The following is a 21,551-nucleotide window of genomic DNA, read 5'->3' as shown; positions in this document are numbered from 1 at the left end:
ACTGTTATGTCATATTTCGACTCTCTCTGCTAGTAGTATGCTGCTTGCAGAATGTGTTACACTGGTGCCACTGTTTCAGCCGTCTGTTGCTGCATACTATGACCGCTGATGCTGGCTAGCAAAGACAGCTGGGAAGTCTGAAAATCAAAGTCCACCTCATGAGAAGGATTCAGGAGTCGTAGTGGACTCGACGTTATCAACATCCAGACAGTGTTCAGGAGCCATTAAGAAGGCTAACAGAATGTCAGGTTATATAGCGCCTTGATGTGTGAAGTACAAGTCCAAGAAGCTTTATAGCACACTGGTGAGGCCTCATCTGGAGTCCAGTGTGCAGTTTTGGTCTCCAGGCTACAAAAAGGACATAGCAGCTCTAGTGAAAGTCCATAGAAGAGCGACTAGGCTGATTCCTGGGCTACAGGGGATGAATTATGAGGAAAGATGAAAAGAGCTGAGCCTTTACAGTTTAAGGAAAAGAAGATTAAGAGGTGACATGACTGAAGTGTTTAAAATTATGAAGGGAATTAGTCTCGTGGATAGGGACTGTTATTTTAAAAGGAATTCATCAAGAACACGAGGACACAGTTGGAAACTTAAGATAAATTTTGTGCAAACATCAGGAAGATTTTCTTTACACAGAGAACCACAGACACTTGGAATAAGCTATCAACTAAAGGGGTGGACAGTCGGACTTTAGGGATTTTAAAAACTTGACTTGATGTATTTTTGGAAGAAATAAGTGGATAGGACTGGCAAGCTTTGTTGGGCTGAATGGCCTGTTCTCGTCCTGATTGTTCTAACAGGAATGGGCACAGTTCTCCTCTCTTGTAAGTGACTGGCATCAAATTGCCCTGCTAAAGCCGATCTCTTTACACTGTGTGATTCATTTTCTTTTGTCTCTTCTTGCAGCTGTCGGACGAGCAACAGGAAAAGCCTCATCGTGACATCAAGTACCTCACCTACTCTGCCCAGGCCACACTCTCCACTTCATGGACATACAGGTAGGCATGGCTGCCCTTCGTTCATTCCATTTTATGCTCTTTTATGTGCTGCTTTATTTGAATTGGTTTGGTCTCCCTCCGGTTTTGTACTGATTGTAACACTGACTGTGAAGCAGTGCTTGTGTTCTGGGCAGTGGTCAGGTAATTCAGTTCACTACTGAGGTGGCTTGGATGGATTATGGGTAGCTCTGGGTTGATTGACTATACCAGTGAATTAATTCCATTGATTGATTGAAAGCACATGTCAGGGGAGCAGGGGAATATGGGTAGAAATTATTACCAGGGGTTATGTGGTGCCATTGGCTGATGGCAGTGGTTAGATGGTACCACGTGCATGACCCACTGATATACAGTATAATGGATCCTGCCAGTTCAATTTGCTTACAGTAAATGGCTTTTGGCTCAGGACACGTTCGTAGATTTAGCAATAGTAACAAGGAAATGGTAAGTTTATAGACTGTTGCATGCAAGCCAAGTTGGAAACATCCTCACGGCAATTATAGAGGTAAGGACACAGGCGCCAGCACCACAAGGAGCATTATTCCTAACAGCCTCTTCACTTCGTGCCTTCAGCCTCCGGTCACAAACATGTTGGCCCCAAAGGCCTCATCTCTTCCGCCCACCACATAATGTTTATGTCCTGGAGAGACCAAAGTCAGAGTCCTGATTTCAGTCCAAAGAGGATTTGTGGCTGAACTTGGCAAAGGCTGTTTACTGTCACAATCAATATGAAACCTCACAGAGCCTGTTTAGTTTAGCAAAGAAGAATGGGAAGAAACTGCAGAGCTGATAGAGGGAGAGAAACCTGAGCACACAGACTGAAAGCTGTCATGGCTGCCATCTACTAAATACAAACTTGTAGGGGGTGAATACGTACACTGTATAACTTCAATTATATTGTGTTTTGTACTTGTAATTAATTTATACTGCTTTTCATAGATCTATTTTCACTGTCACATTAAAGAGTCTTTTTCTGTTGATCAAAGTCAAAAACGCCAAGTTAAATTCACTGTGACTCGATGTTGTATAACAAGAAAATGTGAAAACTTTCAAGGAGTTGATACTTTTGTAAATGACATCTCTTATATTTATTTCTCTTCTGGTTCGTCCTGCTTCCTGTTCAAAAGCGGTCCTTCCCACACGCAGCCGACACGGCATTTCTCGATTCCTATTCCTGCTCTTCCAAACCCTTCTCCATGCTGCCTGAGGCTTCCCATACACCCCCACGCCACTTTTCTCGATTCCTATTCCTCCTTCAGACTACCGCATTCCCCACTGCTCTCTCATGACCACATTGGTGTCACGTCACCACCCTATATCTAGCCTGACCACGTGACCTTTCACTTCAGCCATGTGTGCGCCTGGGAGTCTTTTCCGTAGCCTGCTACAGAAAGATACTCTGTCGACCATTGGCATTGGTTTCACTCCTTCGTATTTTCGTTATACTGCGACGGTTGTTTACTAAGCCTTTGTTATAAAATGAACAACAGTATCTTCTCTGTTGACGGGTTTTTGTACAACGTCATCTCTATTTCGGGATCCGGCAACTGCCTGTTCATTTTCTGTCGTCTCCACCAAAACACCTATTCACAACTGCGTCTTTCAGTAAGTATTTATTTCTTCTTGATTTCTGAATTCCTTTCTCACCGTTTTCCATTTCTATTCTTACACCACTGTATGCTAATGCGGCCGCCGGCTAGTATATCTATATTGTATGGCCAAAGGCCTATGGACACCTGCCCATCACACCTATATGAACTTGTTGTACATCCAATTTAAAACTTATCATGACTGGGAGTCCCAAAGCACACAAGTTCCAACAGTGCTTCCAAAAAAAGCCCACTAGAGGGGGAAATCTCATCAGAAACCCCAGGTAGATTCATAAAAGGCCTTGTAGAATCTTTCTAAAATAATAACTTTATTCTTCACAAAAACTGCTGTGTAATGTGGTGAAGCTCTGATGAGCACATTACTACATGGCTTTGGGTTTGATTTTACGCACCTGTTAACAATGGGTGTGCTGGAAACACCTGAACTCAATGATTTGAATGGGGGTCAACATACTTGGCCATAAAGTGTATAAGATGTAGAGAGCTATATCCATCTTTAAATACCACACCATCTGTGTTCAGAGTCGCAGGATGCTGAGCCTGTCCTGGCAGGACACAGTGAGGCACAGTTGACCAATTTATAATCTCCATTTAGCTTCTTTGGGATGTTAGAGGAAAGTGGGATTAGCTCGAGGAGACCCTTTGAGATTGTTATACACTTCATTCTTCTTCTTTTTTTGTGAATAAATGTGTTAGTATATAAGCTGTCCTTTCATTTCAAGGTTTCTGATTTTCACTTGAAGGTTTAACTCCCCAAGTTTCAATTATGCCGTTTTGCAAGCTTTAAGGACGATGTAACAAAATGAAGGTGTTGCACGCTTCTTTGCGGAAACTGTCCGTGTTTATATAGACAAATACTGAATTTGCACAATTGCCTGTTTTTCAGTAGTTAATGAATTCAGGCCTTTGGCTTTCACTTCTGCACTGTCAAATTGCTCTTTGGGAATTGTTATTTATATTTCTGTAATATTAGAGATCTGTAGCTAGGAAGAAAATCAGAATAATTGGGTTGTTCCTGCCTTGCACCCTATGCTGTCTGAGATTAGACTCCAGCTTCTCCGCAGCCCTGCTCAGAATACAGCAGGTTTAGAAAATGAATTGATGAATTGATTAACGGATATTTGTTTCTCCATCTACTTGCATATCCTTTGTCCCCAAACCTTTATTTTGTTAATAGATAGATAGATAGATAGATAGATAGATAGATAGATAGATAGATAGATAGATAGATAGATAGATAGATACTTTATATATTCTGAACCTAAAATAAAGACTGATATATATGGAATGATGTCCCATCCAGGGACTTCCACCTGATGCGATAGATAGATAGATAGATAGATAGATAGATAGATAGATAGATAGATAGATAGATAGATAGATAGATAGATAGATAGATAGATAGATAGATAGATAGATAGATAGATAGATAGATAGATAGATAGATAGATAGATACTTTATATATTCTGAACCTAAAATAAAGACTGATATATATGGAATGGTGTCCCATCCAGGGACTTCCACCTGATGCTGCCATGATAGGCACTCACTCACCCATGCCAGTTGTCAATTTGAGGATTTGTTCTGGCTAAATTGCTCACCACAGCCTGGATATTCTGGCCCCGTAATCATCCCCTGTCTCTAATTGGCCGTCTCTCAAACCACTTCACCACCTAACAGCAAATGTGTGGTGAGCATACTGGGGCAAAAATGGCTGCCATCGCATCATCCTGGTGGATGCTACACATTAGTGGTGATTGAAGTGGCTCACCACTCACTGAAGGACTATGAATAGTGAGAAAAGCTCTATAGAAATGTAAAGAATTATTATTTATTATGAATGGTGGTGGGCAGCTCATTCCAACAAATAGGAGCTACTCTTGAAAAGAGTCTAGATTGATATTTGATACCATCACCAGACACCTGAGTGGATGAGAAGGAACGTAGAACCTCATGATTGTCTCCGCATACAGAGGTGCTGACCCATTGGCTACTCTGTAGTCAAGGGGTTTGATCTTAACGGGTGCTGCTACAGGAAGCCAGAGGAGTGTCATGCATGTCCTTGTTGGTTGAACACCAGACGTGCCGCTGCATTATCAGCTTTATCTGTTATGGACAATGTACATGAGAAACACTTTCTTTATGTATTGGAACCACATCTGGGACTAAATGTGTGCAGGTTATAATACTAAATGTCCAAATTAGCAGTAAAACCAGATTACTGGTGGGCAACCTGTAAGAAAAAGAGGATTTTGAAATCAGCCCTAAACTTAACTGGAAGCCAGGGTAACGACTTAAAGACAGGGGTTACTGTATGTGTTTGTACTTTCTAGTTCTTGTAGTGTAGTAATTTTGAATTAAATTGTAAAGTGTATAAAGAACGATTTAAACAGCCAGTGAATAACACATTGCAGTGGTTAATCCTACTAGAAATAAATACATGAATTGATTTCTCATTTCCCTTCATTTTCAGACACCGTCTTAATCATCCAGTATTTCAAAGACGGAAGAAATTGGTTTTAGATCGTTTTGCAATATGTGTTTTAAAAGACGTGCTTTTGTCAAAGATATTGCTAAAGTTGTATGCTGAATCAGTAAAGCCAATGCTTAGCCCATTTGAGTTAAAAAGAGACAGAATATTGTTGTTGTCTGCAACACTCCCCCAATGAATAACATCTCTTAGTAGATCACTTTGGGTTGATTGCAGCTGGTTAACCAGTTTTAATTTTTATTGCAGGTTGTATTCACAGTTCAGTTGTGATGTTGTAACTTTTATTATAACGAGGTCGCTGGAAAGGAGTATGTGGCGCTTCAGATATCTGTGCAAAAGGACGAAGGTCCAAGTCTTTAGAGTCCTGGTGCTTCCTGTCTTGCTGTATGGTTGCAAGACATGGGCGCTATCCAGTGACCTGAGACGAAGACTGGACTCCTTCAGTACTGTGTCTCTCCAGAAAATCCTTGGGTACTGTTGGTTTGACTTTGTGTTGCTCATGGAGTCCCGAATGAGGCACATTACCAGCATTGTGAGGGGAGCGTCAGTTACGGCACTACGGCCATGTGGCGCGTTTCCCCAAGGGTGATCCAGCTCGTAAGATCCTTATTGTTGGAGACCCAAGTGGCTGGACCAGGCCAAGGGGTCACCCACGTAACACCTGGCTGCGGCAGATAGAGGGTCATTTCCGGAGGGTGGGACTGGACCGCGTGTCTGCCTGGGGGGTTGTAAACTGGCATCCTGAGGTATTTCGTTGTGTGTTGGGTGCAGCAACGCGCTGTACCAGTGCATGCTCCCCAGCTTGTCTTGACTTAACTGGTCTTCATCTTGACTTGTTTCCATCACTATGCATTTCCTATAAATTTGCCAGTGACTGTCGACTGAAGGGCTGGGGACTTCTTTATTTGTTTATATTTTTTTGTATCTCAAGAGCTTGGGCAGCTCCCATGGTGTCTTTGGCATGCTAAGTGGAAGGTGACACTACCGTGCTTGGGGAGTGACTGTTTTGATACATGTGGCACGCAAATTGACTGGCATGGCGCTTGTCATTTGACTGTAGGAGTCCGCAAAGGAAGGATACATTTGGGAAGTTGGGGGTACAGGGGTGTCTTGTGTAGTGCTTTTCAAATCATTAGGTTACTTAGGATATTTTCCCTTGTGCATTTACTGATTTTCTCTCATCATGGAGTAATAATCCCTATTTGGACAGGATTAGTTTCAAACAAGGTGGTGGGCTAATATAATTATTATTGAGGGACCGCTGTAATTTTAGTCCCATCCAAATCACTTGTGTCAGTAACCTTTTAAATCTCAAAAGATTACCGTCTTTTAAAAAGTCTGTAAAAAATAACCCCAGGTTAAACTAGACCTGTGCAAATCAACATGTCCTTTAATATTCCATTAGTTGCTGTGAGAACAGCATTTCCCCCAGGATTTTTAGAGGTTTTTGTGAAAAAAATGGAGGCAGTTTGAACCACCTTTTATGTTTGATCTGATAGACCACGACGCAGAGTTCAGTTTTGGTTTAAATATTTATAGATTGAGAGCTTGAACCCGAACACAGACCGACACCGATGCCAAATGTCCCAAACACACACATTTTATTTAACTTTTTTGCACAACACAATTAACACAGTGCACCACCAATGAAGCTCTTAGTCCCTTCTCTTTCTCTCTCTTTTCTTCTGCCACCTCTACTCCTCACTCACAAGCCCCATCTTCTTGTACCCGACTCCGGCTCCTCGAGTGGAGTGAGGCGGCCTCCTTTATACTACACCCGGATGTGCTCTATGTGAATTGAGCTCCTCTTCTGGCAGCACTTCCAGGTGTGGCAGAAGTGCTGCATGCCAAGGCTTCGGAGCTATCTAGGCACCTCCTGGTGGTGGCCACGGACCCCCGCAGGGTTGAGCTTCTAAGCCCTGATGTAAATGAGGGGGGCTGCCCTCTCGTGTCCCGGTGGAATTACTGTTGGTGATATGTCCACTCCCCTGGTCTTCTCCTCAAAAAGGGTGTCCCGACCGGGCAAGATCCCCGGCCATCCATCACAAGATGTACTTTCCTTTTGTTATTAGTTATACAGTGCACTTACCTTGCGTATGTGAGATGGAGATGAGAAAGGGTGCCAGGAAGAAACGGCTGAGCAGCCTTTCATGTGGAGGTGCAATCGGCCATGCAGGTTAGGAGAAGCCTACTGTACCACTCGTACCCCAAGTGCAACTGAACGTGTACTTTATATTATTTTCTTAATTCACTGGTTTTTGCTGGTATTTGTTCTTGAAGTGATGTTACCAGCACCCCACACTGGCCATCACAGAGTTGAAGAAGATGTGAAGGATATCACTACTCACATTAAAGGAGTACACTCTGCTTTGTCCTTCCTTCTCCAGTTCCTCTCAGTTCTGAGAGCAGACCGACCTGTCATTGAAGTGGATCCCCAAGTACTTATAGGAGTGCACCACCAATACATCCATTCCTTGAATACTGACCAGACACAGTGGCTCTTTGGTGCTGTGAAAGTCATCAACCAGTTCCTTATTTTTTGCTGATGTTAAGGTGCAGACAATTCTCAGAGTTCTCGCAGTGACTCTGATCATCTTTCTCATTTCCTTAATCAATACACCCCATAAAGGCAGAATCATCTGAGAATTTCTACAAGTGACATGATCTGCTCTTATATGTATCATTGGAGATGTACAGAGTGAAGAGAAAAGCGGACAGGCCTGTTCCTTGTGATGCTCCAGTGTTGCTCACATAGTCCTTCAGTCTCACAAACTGCAGAGTAACTGACCGATAGTCCATCATCCAGGACACCACAGGCTCATCCGCCTGCATATCTCTGAATTTACACCTTAACAGGGTTTGCTGGATGGTACTGAAGGCACTCGAGAAATCAAAAAACCATCATCCTCACAGGGCTGCCAGCTTTGTCCAGGTGAGAATAAGCCTTGTGGAGCAGACAGATAGTTGCATCCTTAACTCCAATCTTTGTCCGTTAGGCAAACTGCAGTGAGTCCAGGTTGTCTACCACAAGAGGACTCTTATAGACTGGGACCAGTCTGTTAAAGGTCTTCATGATGAGAGACGTAAATGCCACTAGTCTGTAGTCATGAGGTGAAGTTCAGGCGCCTGCCTTTTTTGGAGCAGGAATAATGCTGGATATTCTCTACAGCGGGGATCGCCAACTCCGGTCCTGGAGGACCACCGTGGCTGCAGGTTTTCTTAATGAGTGACCTGGTTTTGCTGTTAATTAACTTCTTTTTAATTCATTTTAATTGACTTGCTTTTGAAGACTTAGACCCCTTTAATTGTTTCTTTTTCCTTAATTAGCCACCAATAATTGAGATATAAAATGAACCAAAACATGACCAGCAAACTGTGTCCATCATACAATATTTGAGAATAAGGAAAGATGAAGGTCTCAGGAATGCTCAGGTCCACAAAACATTTGAATAGTGCTCTTAGAAAAGAGAAAATCAGAAATGTCAGAAATGTGTGCTGTTGCACTGGGAGAGCAGCAACAAGCCCTGGAATTAAAGAACGGGTTTAATTAACGAGAATCGGCGTTTAATTAAGCAACTAGTTGGAGTTTGAGGCCCTGACTTAGTTGGTCTGCTGTTGACTCACTCACTTCACGTTTCATTTCTGTTTGGGTGTCATTTAAGGAAAGAAATGAAGCAATTCAATTAAGCAAGTCAATTAAAATGAAAGGAAAATGAGTTAATTCGTAGCAAAAACTGGTCACCAATTAAGAAAAGGGTTTAGAATGAAAACCTGCCGCCAAGGTGGTCCTCCAGGACCGGAGTTGGCGACCACTGCTCTATAGCAGTGGCACTTTCTGAAGACTGAACAGGTGACAGCGGAGACCACAAAGTTAGTCAGCACAGCACTGACTCCGTCTGGTCCTGAGGCTTTTCCTATAGATAGATAGATAGATAGATAGATAGATAGATAGATAGATAGATAGATAGATAGATAGATAGATAGATAGATAGATAGATAGATAGATAGATAGATAGATAGATAGATACATACATACATACATACATACATACATACATACATACATACATACATGCATGCATGCATGCATGCATGCATACATGCATACATACATACATACATGCATACATACATACATACATACATACATTATTAATCCCAAGGGGAAATTCACACACTCCAGCAGCACCTTACTGATACAAAAAACAATAGTAAATTAAAGATTGATAATAATGCAGGTATAACAGACAATAACTTTATATAAAGTTAATGTTTACCCCCAAACCCCCGGTGGAATTGAAGAGTCGCATAGTTTGGGGGAGGAACGATCTCCTCAGTCTGTCAGTGGAGCAGGATGGTGACAGCAGTCTGTCACTGAAGCTGCTCTTCTGTCTGGAGATGATCCTGTTCCGTGGATGCAGTGGATTCTCCATGATTGACAGGAGTCTGCTCAGCGCCCATCGCTCTGCCACAGATGTCAAACTGTCCAGCTCCGTGCCAACAATAGAGCCTGCCTTCCTCACCAGTTTGTCCAGGCGTGAGGCGTCTTTCTTCTTAATGCTGCCTCACCAGCACACCACTGCGTAGAAGAGGGCGCTTGCCACAACTGTTTGATAGAACATCTGCAGCATCTTATTGCAGATGTTGAAGGAAGCCAGCCTTCTAAGGAAGTATAACCGGCTTTGTCCTTTCTTGCACAGCGCATCAGTATTGGCAGTCCAGTCTAATTTATCATCCAGCTGCACTCCCAGATATTTATAGGTCTGCACCATCTGCACACAGTCACCTTTGATGATCACTGGGTCTATGAGGGGTCTGGGCCTCCTAAAATCCACCACCAGCTCCTTGGTTTTGCTGGTGTTCAGGTGTAGGTGGTTTCAGTCGCACCATTTAACAAAGTCATTGATTAGGTCCCTATACTCCTCCTCCAGCCCATTCCTGATGCAGCCCACGATAGCAGTGTCATCAGCGAACTTTTGCACATGGCAGGACTCCGAGTTGTATTGGAAGTCCGATGTATATAGGCTGAAGAGGACCGGAGAAAGTACAGTCCCTTGTGGCGCTCCTGTGTTGCTGACCACAATGTCAGACGTGCAGTTCCCAAGACGCACATACTGAGGTCTGTCTTTAAGATAGTCCACGATCCATGCCACCAGGTATGAATCTACTCCCATCTCTGTCAGCTTGTCCCTAAGGAGCAGAGGTTGGATGATGTTGAAGGTGCTAGAGAAGTCCAGAAACATAATTCTTACAGCACCACTGCCTCTGTCCAAGTGAGAGAAGGATCGGTGTAGCATGTAGATGATGGCATCCTCCGCTCCCACCTTCTCCTGATATGCAAACTGCAGAGGGTCGAGGGCGTGTTGGACCTGTGGCCTCAGGTGGTGAAGCAGCAGCCTCTCCATGGTCTTCATCACATGTGATGTCAGAGCAACAGGCTGGAAGTCATTTAGCTCAATAGGATGTGATACCTCTGGGACTGGGGTGATGCAAGATGTTTTCCAAAGCCTCGGGACTCTCCCCTGTTCCAGGCTCAGGTTGAAGATGCGCTGTAGAGGACCCCCCAGCTCCGATGCACAGACCTATACATAACATTCCAGTTGACGTGGCAGGAGTTGTTGATGTAGTATGGATGGCGTGGGGAGACTGGTGGTGATCTATTAAAATTGGTTGAGCATGATTGTGAATTATTAGGAAGAATGATGTCTAATGACAGATCCCCACCCAGTCCTTAGCTATGCACTTGTTCGAGTCTGATTTGTGGAGCTGGGTGAATACAGGGGGTCCTCGGGTTACGACACAGTTTTGTTCCTACAACAGTCATGTAACCCGAATTTTGGTGTAAGTCGAAACACACCCTAGCCTAAGTCACTTACCTATCTTAACACATTTGCAAAATCATAATCTAGAACATAAGAACACAACTAAGCCACAGAAAAAGGAAAATGACATAAATATACTGTACTGTAGTAACAGAACAAATGAGTGTAAAAAATATTCTTACCTTTATTCCTTCTTACGTCTCTCTTTTTTTTTTTTTTTTAAGTTTTTATGGGAGTGAGCGTTGTAAACTCGAAATGTTGTATGTCGAGACGTTGTAACCTGAGGACCCCCTATAACAGAGCTGTATGGCAGGAAGTTGTAAATTTTAGAGATTGTAGAAAGAAGATTTTTAGGTGACGAGATAAGACAGCTCAGGATGCGTATATCGTGGGGCTAAGAGCAGCTTCGTTTGCTAACATTATGAGCCTGAATCAGAGAAAAGTGAAAGATAGAAAGGAGCAGTCAAGCAATAGCAACACTTGAGGGAAGAGGGAGATAAAGAGAGGGACTGTGTGCCTTGTGTTTGCTTTATACACTATTTATGAAGAACAGAACACTAGCAGCAGAAAATAGAAATGAAATACATAATAGAAAATATAAATGAATAATGAATAATTGAAAAGTCAGGATGTAAAACCCTAATAATATACACCCTTGCCTCAAAGTCAAAAATATTAAACAGTGCTTTCTGTGATGGTAGATGTAACATTTGTATCAGAAGAGAAATTCTCTTGTTGGGCGACTTCAAGATTCAGCTGTTGGGGCTGATGGATGGACAGGGTCTTCGATATCCAGGTGGAATGGAGTGTCTCTGATGGAATGGAGACACTCTCTGTCTTTCTGTGAAGTCTTTCTGTTGTCTCTCTGTCACTCTCACCCTCAAGACAGACTGTTCTTCATGCTGAAAGGCCCAGATGGGGTTTCGCATCTCTGTGTATATATAAAGCAATAAGACGTCCATTTCCCTGCCCAAACGTCATGTCGTCTGGTGTCCACGAGATGGCGGAATTGTAAGACTGAACAAGGCGAAAAGGCTGGCATAAGATAGTAACCAGTGCGGCATACGTCTGTGCGTCAACGACATTTATTTCTATAGCACATTTTCATACTAATGATGGAGCTCAAAGTGCTTTACAGGATGAAGAAAGAGAAAAAGGACAAAACATTAAAAAATTTAATTTAGGCAATACTAATTAACATAGAATAAAAGTAAGGTCCGATGGCCAGGGAGGACAGAAAAAACACAAAAAAAAACTGGAGAAAAAAACAAAATCTGCAGGGGTTCCCGAGGCCACGAGACCACCCAGCCCCCTCTAGACATTCTACCTAACATAAATGATCTCAATCAGTCCTCATGGTTTTAAGGCTTCACATGGAAGAATTAGATGATGATGGTCATGTGGACCTCTGGTCTCCAATCCATCAATGGATGGACTGCATGGTGCCCTGATCAGGTGGTGGTGGCACAGATCGCCACCACAGAAAACCGGAAAATGAACAGCAGAGAAAGTAGGAGTTGGTATGGATTTCGGAACCAACCACCAAGAATAATATTGATAATTAAATGCATATACAGAATATCAGGGTTAAACTAAAATGAAGCCATGAGAAAGTCATGTTAAAATAATGAGTTTTTAGCAGTTTTTTTAAAAGTGCTGCACTGTATTAGCCTGTAAAATTTCTATTGGTAAGTTATGACTATTGGTCACTTTGTCTAGCATCCACATCAGGGCCAGAAATTGCCGACAAAAAAAGGCAAGAAGACTTACTGTACCAAAAAATAAGGATGTAACTCATATCTGGTGACCAGAGGTTTGTAAAAACATGATCGAAAAACAGATGGACTTCAATAATAAACGTGCATTTCAGTATGTTAGTAACAGTATATTTTAATAAAAAAGATGGTCCCTGTGTGAACAAAATGTGTTTTATTACACCGTGTTTGTAATTGTGATTGGGTTTAGTGATGTTGTAATTTTCTGTTAAGGAACAAGTTTGCTCCCATGTCATAAAGGATAAAGGTAAGAGATACAACATTTCGGTGACCATTCAACCAAAATGTTGTATCTCTTACCTTCTTTCTTTCTCTGTTTAGAAATTGCCTTTAAAGCAACACGCCATCCAAAAATGATCATTTTTAAGAACATATGAAATCTGACAAATGAGCAGACGGTTCAGTCAGTTTGTCACTCGCTTATTTAGCTAATATCTAAGCTGTCCTAGTATCTCATCCACATGCTTCTTAAAGGTTGTCAAGGTGTCTACTTCATGTCATGGTAGTTTGTTTCAGATTCCCACAATTCTTTGAGTAAAGAAATGCTTCCTAGCTTCAGTCCTAAATGCTCTTCCCCTTAATCTCCACTGCTCTCCTCAAATAAGTGATTCAACGTTAAATTGAAACATTTCTGCCTTTGAGGATTTTTTTAGACCTGAATGAGGTCTCCACACAGTCTCTTCTGATCGAAACGTCTACTTCTTCTTCTTCATTTGGCTGCTCCTGTTAGGGGTTGCCACAGCAGATTATCTTTTTTCCATATCTTCCTGTCTTCGTCATCTTGTTCTGTTACACCCATCACCTGCATGTCCTCTCTCACCACATCCATAAACCTTCTCTTAGGCCTTCCTCTTCTCCTCTTACCTGACAGCTCTGTCCTTAACATCATTTTCCCAATATACCCAATTGTAGAGTAATACAGTGCATCCGTAAAGTATTCACAGCGCATCACTTTTTCCACATTTTGTTATGTTACAGCCTTATTCCAAAATTGATTAAATTCATTTTTTTCATCAGAATTCTACACACAACACCCCATAATGACAACGTGAAAAAGGTTTACTTGAGGTTTTTGCAAATTTATTAAAAATAAATAAACTGAGAAATCCCATGTCCATAAGTATTCACAGCCTTTGCTCAATACTTTGTCGATGCACCTTTGGCAGCAATTACAGCCTCAAGTCTTGTTGAATATGATGCCACAAGCTTGGCACACCTATCCTTGGCCAGTTTGGCCCATTCCTCTTTGCAGCACCTCTCAAGCTCCATCAGGTTGGATGGGAAGCGTCGGTGCACAGCCATTTTAAGATCTCATTTTTTTCCCTCAGAATTCTACACACAACACCCCATAATGACAACATGAAAAAAGTTTACTTGAGATTTTTGCAAATTTATTAAAAATAAAAAAATTGAGAAAGCTCATGTACATTAGTATTCACAGCCTTTGCCGTGAAGCTCGAAATTCAGCTCAGGTGCATCCTGTTTCCCCTGATCAGCCTTGAGATGTTTCTGCAGCTTCATTGGAGTCCACCTGTGGTAAATTCAGTTGACTGGACATGATTTGGAAAGGCACACACCTGTCTGTATAAGGTCCCACAGTTGACAGTTCATGTCAGAGCACAAACCAAGCGTGAAGTCAAAGGAATTGTCTGTAGACCTCTGAGACAGGATTGTCTCGGGGAAGGTTACAGAAAAATTTCTGCTGCTTTGAAGGTCCCAATGAGCACAGTGGCCTCCATCATCCGTAAGTGGAAGAAGTTCGAAACCACCAGGACTGTTCCTAGAGCTGGCCGGCCATCTAAACTGAGCGATCGGGGGGAGAGGGGCCTTAGTCAGGGAGGTGACCAAGAACCCGATGGTCACTCTGTCAGAGCTCCAGAGGTCCTCTGTGGAGAGAGGAGAACCTTCCAGAAGGACAGCCATCTCTGCAGTAGTCCACCAATCAGGCCTGTATGGTAGAGTGGCCAGACGGAAGCCACTCCTTAGTAAAAGGGACATGGCAGCCACGCCTGGAGTTTGCCAAAAGGCACCTGAAGGACTCTCAGACCATGATAAAGAAAATTCTCTGGTCTGATGAGACAAAGATTGAACTCTTTGATGTGAATGCCAGGCGTCACGTTTGGAGGAAACCTGGCACCACTCATCACCAGGCCAAACCATCCCTACAGTGAAGCATGGTGGTGGCAGCATCATGATGTGGGGATGTTTTTCAGTGGCAGGGACTGGGAGACTAGTCAGGATAAAGGGAACAACAACAACATTTATTTATATAGCACATTTTCATACAAAAAGTAGCTCAAAGTGCTTTACATAATGAAGAGAAGAAAAATAAAAGACAAAATAAGAAATTAAAATAAGACAACATTAGTTAACATAGAAAGGAGTAAGGTCCGATGGCCAGGGTGGACAGAAAAAACAAAAAGGGAAAGATGACTGCAGCAATGTACAGAGACATCCTGGATGAAAACCTGCTCCAGAGCGCTCTTGGCCTCAGACTGGGGCGACGGTTCATCTTTCAGCAGGACAACGACCCTAAGCACACAGCCAAGATATCAAAGGAGTGGCTTCAGGACAACTCTGTGAATGTCCTTGAGTGGCCCAGCCAGAGCCCAGACTTGAATCCGATTGAACATCTCTGGAGAGATCTTAAAATGGCTGTGCACCGACGCTTCCCATCCAACCTGATAGAGCTTGAGAAGTGCGACAAAGAGGAATGGGCGAAACTGGTCAAGGATAGGTGTGCCAAGCTTGTGGCATCATATTCAACAAGACTTGAGGCTGTAATTGCTGCCAAAGGTGCATCGACAAAGTATTGAGCAAAGGCTGTGAATACTTATGTACATGTGCTTTCTCAATTTTTTTATTTTTAATAAATTTGCAAAAATCTCAAGTAAACTTTTTTCACGTTGTCATTATGGGGTGTTGTGTGCAGAATTCTGAGGAAAAAAATGAATTTAATCCATTTTGGAATAAGGCTGTAACATAACAAAATGTGGAAAAAGTGATGCGCTGGGAATACTTTCTGGATGCACTGTATGTGGCAGTTTAAAAATTCTGATACAATGTAAGTCAGTGGTGACCAATGTTGGACAACAGTAAACAATATGAAAAGAGTCCATGAAAAAAATCTCTCGTCACTCGTGTTGCATAATCCACATGTCAAGCCATCGAGTTGTATGGTCATCATGCCCCAAACACGTCTATTTTGACTAAAATATCGTTAAACCAGCCAACAACCTTAGTTTAGAAGCACGGCACTCCTCTGTGTCATGGTGGCACATATCTCATTAGCAGCGGAGTCAAGGTGACAACTTAAACGAGAAGACATCTCCCAGGTAATTAGTAACGTCAGCACCACACAACAAGCTTGGGCCGCAGTGCCATTGCATCCTAAGGAGACCCGTGTTCGTCCCCAGATCTCAAATCTACAGACCTGCTATCAGGTTGGTGGGGGATGGAATGCCAGCCTGAGCGAGGCGTCTCACCTCACCCGCCACACCATGGTGGTCTCCGGCATTGGTATGCGCAGGGTGTCAGACCACTCATTAGTTTTTTTAATACGCTTCCATGCAAAGTTTATTGTGTCTGATGAAAAAATGAATGAGAAGCTGCCTGCTGTTAATTCGGCCTGCCGCCACATCCCCGTCCAGAGAGATCGGTCCTAATGAGAAGTGACAGCGGGCGACAGCCGAGCGCAGGAGGCCTTAATGGGAGACTAAAATTATGTTTGTTTTGGGTGGTAATTTAATCCATGACCTTTCAGAGATTGGCGGGGTGGGCTGCCAGAGGGGGTAAGAAGAAATGGTTGGCAGATAGGGCCTCTCTTGCTGTACACTACCCAGCTCATCCCAGGAAAATGCGCACTTCCCATTTTAAAGAAGAGACTCGCTCTGTTCCCATTTTTCTGAAACCACAGTGTTGTTTCTGCCACACTTAGGGATTTGCCTTTTGATTTTTGGGAGCTGTAGTTCAGTGCTGGGATGAGTCCATTTTTTTTCAAGTTGTTGCCTCCCCAGTCTTCAAAGAAGTTAGAAGCAGAATAATATCATGATGCAGATTAATAATGAACCCCCGGGGCCGCCATTAGAAAATGTTCAATCCGAAGAAGGAGGACAATCGCACTCCCCTCATGTTGTAAGAAAGCAGAGCAGTGTTTTTAGCTCATATACCCAGAGGTCCCTAAAGTGATGCCAGCTGCCCAGAGTTTCTGAAGCACAAGATGCCCTGTTTGTCAGTAACTGTAAGCCAAGTCACAAGGGCTGAATTAAGAACGGCTTTGCTTTGTGGACTATGCCAGTGTGCCCCCGCCACTCTTAATCACTATTGTTTAATACCCCCTGAAGCTTGCACCACTGGGCATAGCCATTGTTTGAGGCATCAGTGGGGACACTTCTTAGGGCTGAGTTAGTGCTGGGATTACATGATGGGGCACATATCACAGGAAGACATTACCTACGTAGCCAGGTGTCATATTGGAGCCTCAGTGGTGGCAATTCAGACCTGAACTTGTGAATGGAAGCCTTGAACAGAATGGAATGACATTTCATTTTAGGGACACCGGTGGACACCTTGAGAACGTACTCTGAAAAGCAGAAAAAATAACACAAAGATGGAAAATCACCAGGTGTGGTGATGTGGCTTTGGTGGACATGAGGTCTTATGGTTGGGCTATCAGCTGTGAAGTACTGGATAAAGAACAGTGTGATGGAGAATCACTAATAAGGAGAAGAACTTTTAGTGGCGTGGAGGGGAGTCTTAATCAGATGGTTGGGGTATCGAGCCTCAAACTGTGGAAAGACCTTCTAAATTCTGAAATGGAAGTGTCAGACTCAAAAGGTAGGGTGGCCTGCTAGGCTGTATTGAAAATAGAGAAGTTTCTGGGTTCTGGAGTTGTGATTGGTTTATAGAAAAAGACAGAAAGAACTTGTGATAGCAGGAAGGTGTTGGATTTATGCTTTCAGAATGGTATCGTGTAAGAGCTCATGAGTGCTATGGGCTTGGTGTGTTTGTGCCCACTTGAATCAGCAGGTCCCTCACTAAATGTTGGCTCCAACATGAAGGTAAAGCTTCTTGTAGCCTTTTAGCAGTTTTTATTGTAGACTAATGGATTAAATGAGCTATATTAAATAGGTTAATAGAAAGATGGATAAATAGATGGATGGATGAAAGGAGCTATGATAGATAGATAGATAGATAGATAGATAGATAGATAGATAGATAGATAGATAGATAGATAGATAGATAGATAGATAGATAGATAGAAGCTGTATTAGGTGGAAGGTTGGATGGATTGAATGATATAAGATATAATGGATGGATAGTAAGATAAAACATATAATAGTTTTTCAATAAATTACCAGGCGGATGGATCGGTATGTAGGTAGGTTTTAGGATCTATATTAGATGAAAGAAGTTATATTGGATGGATGAATGGATAAAATGAGACAGATATATGAAAGGAGCTATGATAGATAGATAGAAAGATAGATAGATAGATATCAACAGTGCATCTGGAAAGTATTCACGGCGCATCACGTTTTCCACATTTTGTTATGTTACAGCCTTATTCCAAAATGGATTAAATTCATTTTTTCCCTCAGAATTCTACACATAACACCCCATAATGACGACGTGAAAAAAGTTTACTTGAGGTTTTTGCAAATTTATTAAAAATTGAGAAGAACATGTACAGAAGTATTCACAACCTTTTGCCATGATGCTCAACATTGAGCTCAGGTGCCTCCTGTTTCCCCTGATTATCCTCGAGATGTTTCTGCAGCTTCATTGGAGTCCACCTGTGGTAAATTCAGTTGACTGGACATGATTTGGAAAGGCACACACCTGTCTATAGAAGGTCCCACAGTTGACAGTTCATGTCAGAGCACAAACCAAGCATGAAGTCAAAGGAATTGTCTGTAGACCTCCGAGACAGGATTGTCTTGAGGCACAAATCTGGGGAAGGTTACAGAAACATTTCTCTTGCTTTGAAGGTCCCAATGAGCACAGTGGCCTCCATCATCCGTAAGTGGAAGAAGTTCGAAACCACCAGGACTCTTCCTAGAGCTGGCCGGCCATCTAAACTGAGCGATCACGGGAGAAGGGCCTTAGTCAGGGAGGTGACCAAGAACCCAATGGTCACTCTGTCAGAGCTCCTCTGTGGAGAGAGGAGAACCTTACAGAAGGACAACCATCTCTGCAGCAATCCACCAATCAGGCCTATATGGTAGAGTGGCCAGATGGAAGCCACTCCTTAGAAAAGGCACATGGCAGCCCGCCTGGAGTTTGCCAAAAGGCACCTGAAGGACTCTCAGACCATGAGAAAGAAAATTCTCTGGTCTGATGAGACAAAGATTGAACTCTTTGGTGTGAATGCCAGGAGTCACGTTTGGAGGAAACCAGGCACCGCTCATCACCAGGCCAATACCATCCCTACAGTGAAGCATGGTGGTGGCAGCATCATGCTGTGGGGAACTGGGAGACTAGTCAGGATAAAGGGAAAGATGACAGCAGCAATGTACAGAGACATCCTGGATGAAAACCTGCTCCAGAGCGCTCTTGACCTCAGACTGGGGCGACGGTTCATCTTTCAGCAGGACAACGACCCTAAGCACACAGCCAAGATATCAAAGGAGTGGCTTCAGGACAACTCTGTGAATGTCCTTGAGTGGCCCAGCCAGAGCCCAGACTTGAATCTGATTGAACATCTCTGGAGAGATCTTAAAATGGCTGTGCACCGATGCTTCCCATCCAACCTGATGGAGGTTGAGAGGTGCTGCAAAGAGGAATGGGCCAAACTGGCCAAGGATAGGTGTGCCAAGCTTGTGGCATCATATTCAACAAGACTTGAGGCTGTAATTGCTGCCAAAGGGGCATCGACAAAGTATTGAGCAAAGGCTGTGAATACTTATGGACATGGGATTTCTCAGTTTTTTTATTTTTAATAAATTTGCAAAAACCTCAAGTAAACTTTTTTCACGTTGTCATTATGGGATGTTGTGTGTAGAATTCTGAGGAATTAAATGAATTTAATCCATTTTGGAATAAGGCTGTAACATAAAATGTGGAAAAAGTAATGTGCTGGGAATACTTTCTGGATGCACTGTATATGAAAGGAGCTATATTCAATAGATAGTATTGACAGATACTTGAAAGGAGCCATAATGGATGGATGGATGGCTAGACAGAGGCAGCTACATTAGCCTGATGGATAGTAAAGATGCTATGTAACAACAGATGTATAGACAGCACATAAATAAAAATGAAAGTGGCCTCAAAAGTAATATATGAGTAAAACATAAGGGCAAGACCCAGAACTATACACACATGATTGTAATAATAATATAAATATATAAAACATATTGTCACAAATGCTAATGTTTCTGTTAGAACTTGCTGAAGTAAAAAGGGGGAAAAAGGACAGACTCGTTCCATAATTTGATTTCTGTTGGCCATAAAGAGCCACAGTAAGCCCTCCTAGCACACTTCAGTGAAATGACCAGTGGCTATCATAGAGGGTGTGGGCAGCGTCAATCATGATGTCTTTTCTGTTCCTGCTGTTATCTTCCTCTTTACCACTGTCGTCTGTCAGGTGCTGTTCCGGTCATTCCTTCTCTTGATATCCAGGTGCAGCCAAGCAGGAGCCTCAGGCCTCCAGCCGCTTTTGTGTGCCTGTGAGTCTTAAATGTGCGCCTTAGCTTTAGAGCGTCTGGCTCCCTTTATTCCTATAATAACTGCTCGAGAATTACATAGCACAGCACGACAAGATACTGAAAGTGAGACGGGCAGGGGAGCTGATGTGCCTGTGAATATTCCATTCACGTATCCATGCATTTAGACGAGCACTGCTTTAAAAGAGACGGAGAGAGAGAGAATTATTTATCTATTAATATTTAAAAGTCTGTAAGCTGCTTTGGGAGAATGTATAATTAATCATCTGGAGGAGAACTGGTACTCACTATTCGCCTCCCCCTACCAGTTTTCCTCGCCAGGGGTTATTTTGCAAATGCCACTTGAAGGCAGGAAAGATTGACGGAGATTTTCTGGCACTGAGAAGAGAAGCTAAGCATTCATGGTGTGGGCAAAATCCCCAGCTGACTGCTAACCCCGAATGTGCCCTCTTGTGCTCCCCTCTGCTTCTACCTTGGTGTCTTGGGTCAGCCACCTCACTTTCTTCTTTACTCTTATCGTGGCTTATAATCCTTCCTCCATAAAGTTCCTTTGACTGTCCCTCCTATCACTTAGTGCTGTCATTCTCATCTTTCAGTCCTGGGATGTCACTATGGCTGAAAGTTTTTATTCCAACCAGTTTCACATCATTTTTACTTCTAGTTCATCTCAGGGTTTTGTGAGCTGCATTTTATTATTCTCTAATTCTAAGAAATTCTGAAATATTTTTGTTAGCTTAACTTTTATTTTCCATGCTTGGAGATACAGAGATGCCATCTCTGATGCCCTGTACCCACCACATACCTCACAGCGGTCTGACCAGGGGGGCATCTAAGTACAGAGGGTAGACCAGGGTGAGTGAGAAAGAAAACTTGAAGAAAGTGTAAAAAAAAATCACACGTGCAAGTCCATCCAATCACTGCTTTCATATGCTTCAATAAATAAGATGAAAAGAAAAAAGAGACGCTGGTCCCTTTCTCTTCCTCCTTGTCCAAGCTGCTCAAAGGAGCACCGAGGACTTTCAAAGTCAAAGAGAAAAACCACAACATTAATCCCAGTTCTTTTCCCCCTCTCCATTTTTCTAATCAGTTCAGGGGACCTAAGGACTTTTTCAAAAAGAGGAAAAAATTAATCAAATAAAACTAATGTCCCAGGCCGCCACATTATCCCCCCTTCTTGGTGCTCTGGG

At 42.8% G+C, this 21,551-nt stretch overlaps 1 protein-coding gene across 5 annotated transcripts in view; it reads left to right on the top strand.

Annotated features, from left to right (window-relative positions):
- Positions 1 to 21,551, top strand: part of mast2 (microtubule associated serine/threonine kinase 2) — a 484,826-nt gene that overhangs the window by 312,435 nt on the left and 150,840 nt on the right. For all 5 annotated transcript variants that reach the window (XM_051932694.1, XM_051932693.1, XM_051932696.1 and 2 more), the window contains one exon: positions 907 to 998. In XM_051932694.1, the coding sequence (XP_051788654.1) occupies positions 907 to 998 (92 nt within the window). The remainder of the gene's footprint in view (positions 1 to 906; positions 999 to 21,551) is intronic.

This window comes from Erpetoichthys calabaricus, chromosome 10 (assembly GCF_900747795.2).
Source record: "Erpetoichthys calabaricus chromosome 10, fErpCal1.3, whole genome shotgun sequence".
Taxonomy (NCBI): domain Eukaryota; kingdom Metazoa; phylum Chordata; class Cladistia; order Polypteriformes; family Polypteridae; genus Erpetoichthys; species Erpetoichthys calabaricus.
This window is presented reverse-complemented; position numbering and strand designations above follow the sequence as displayed.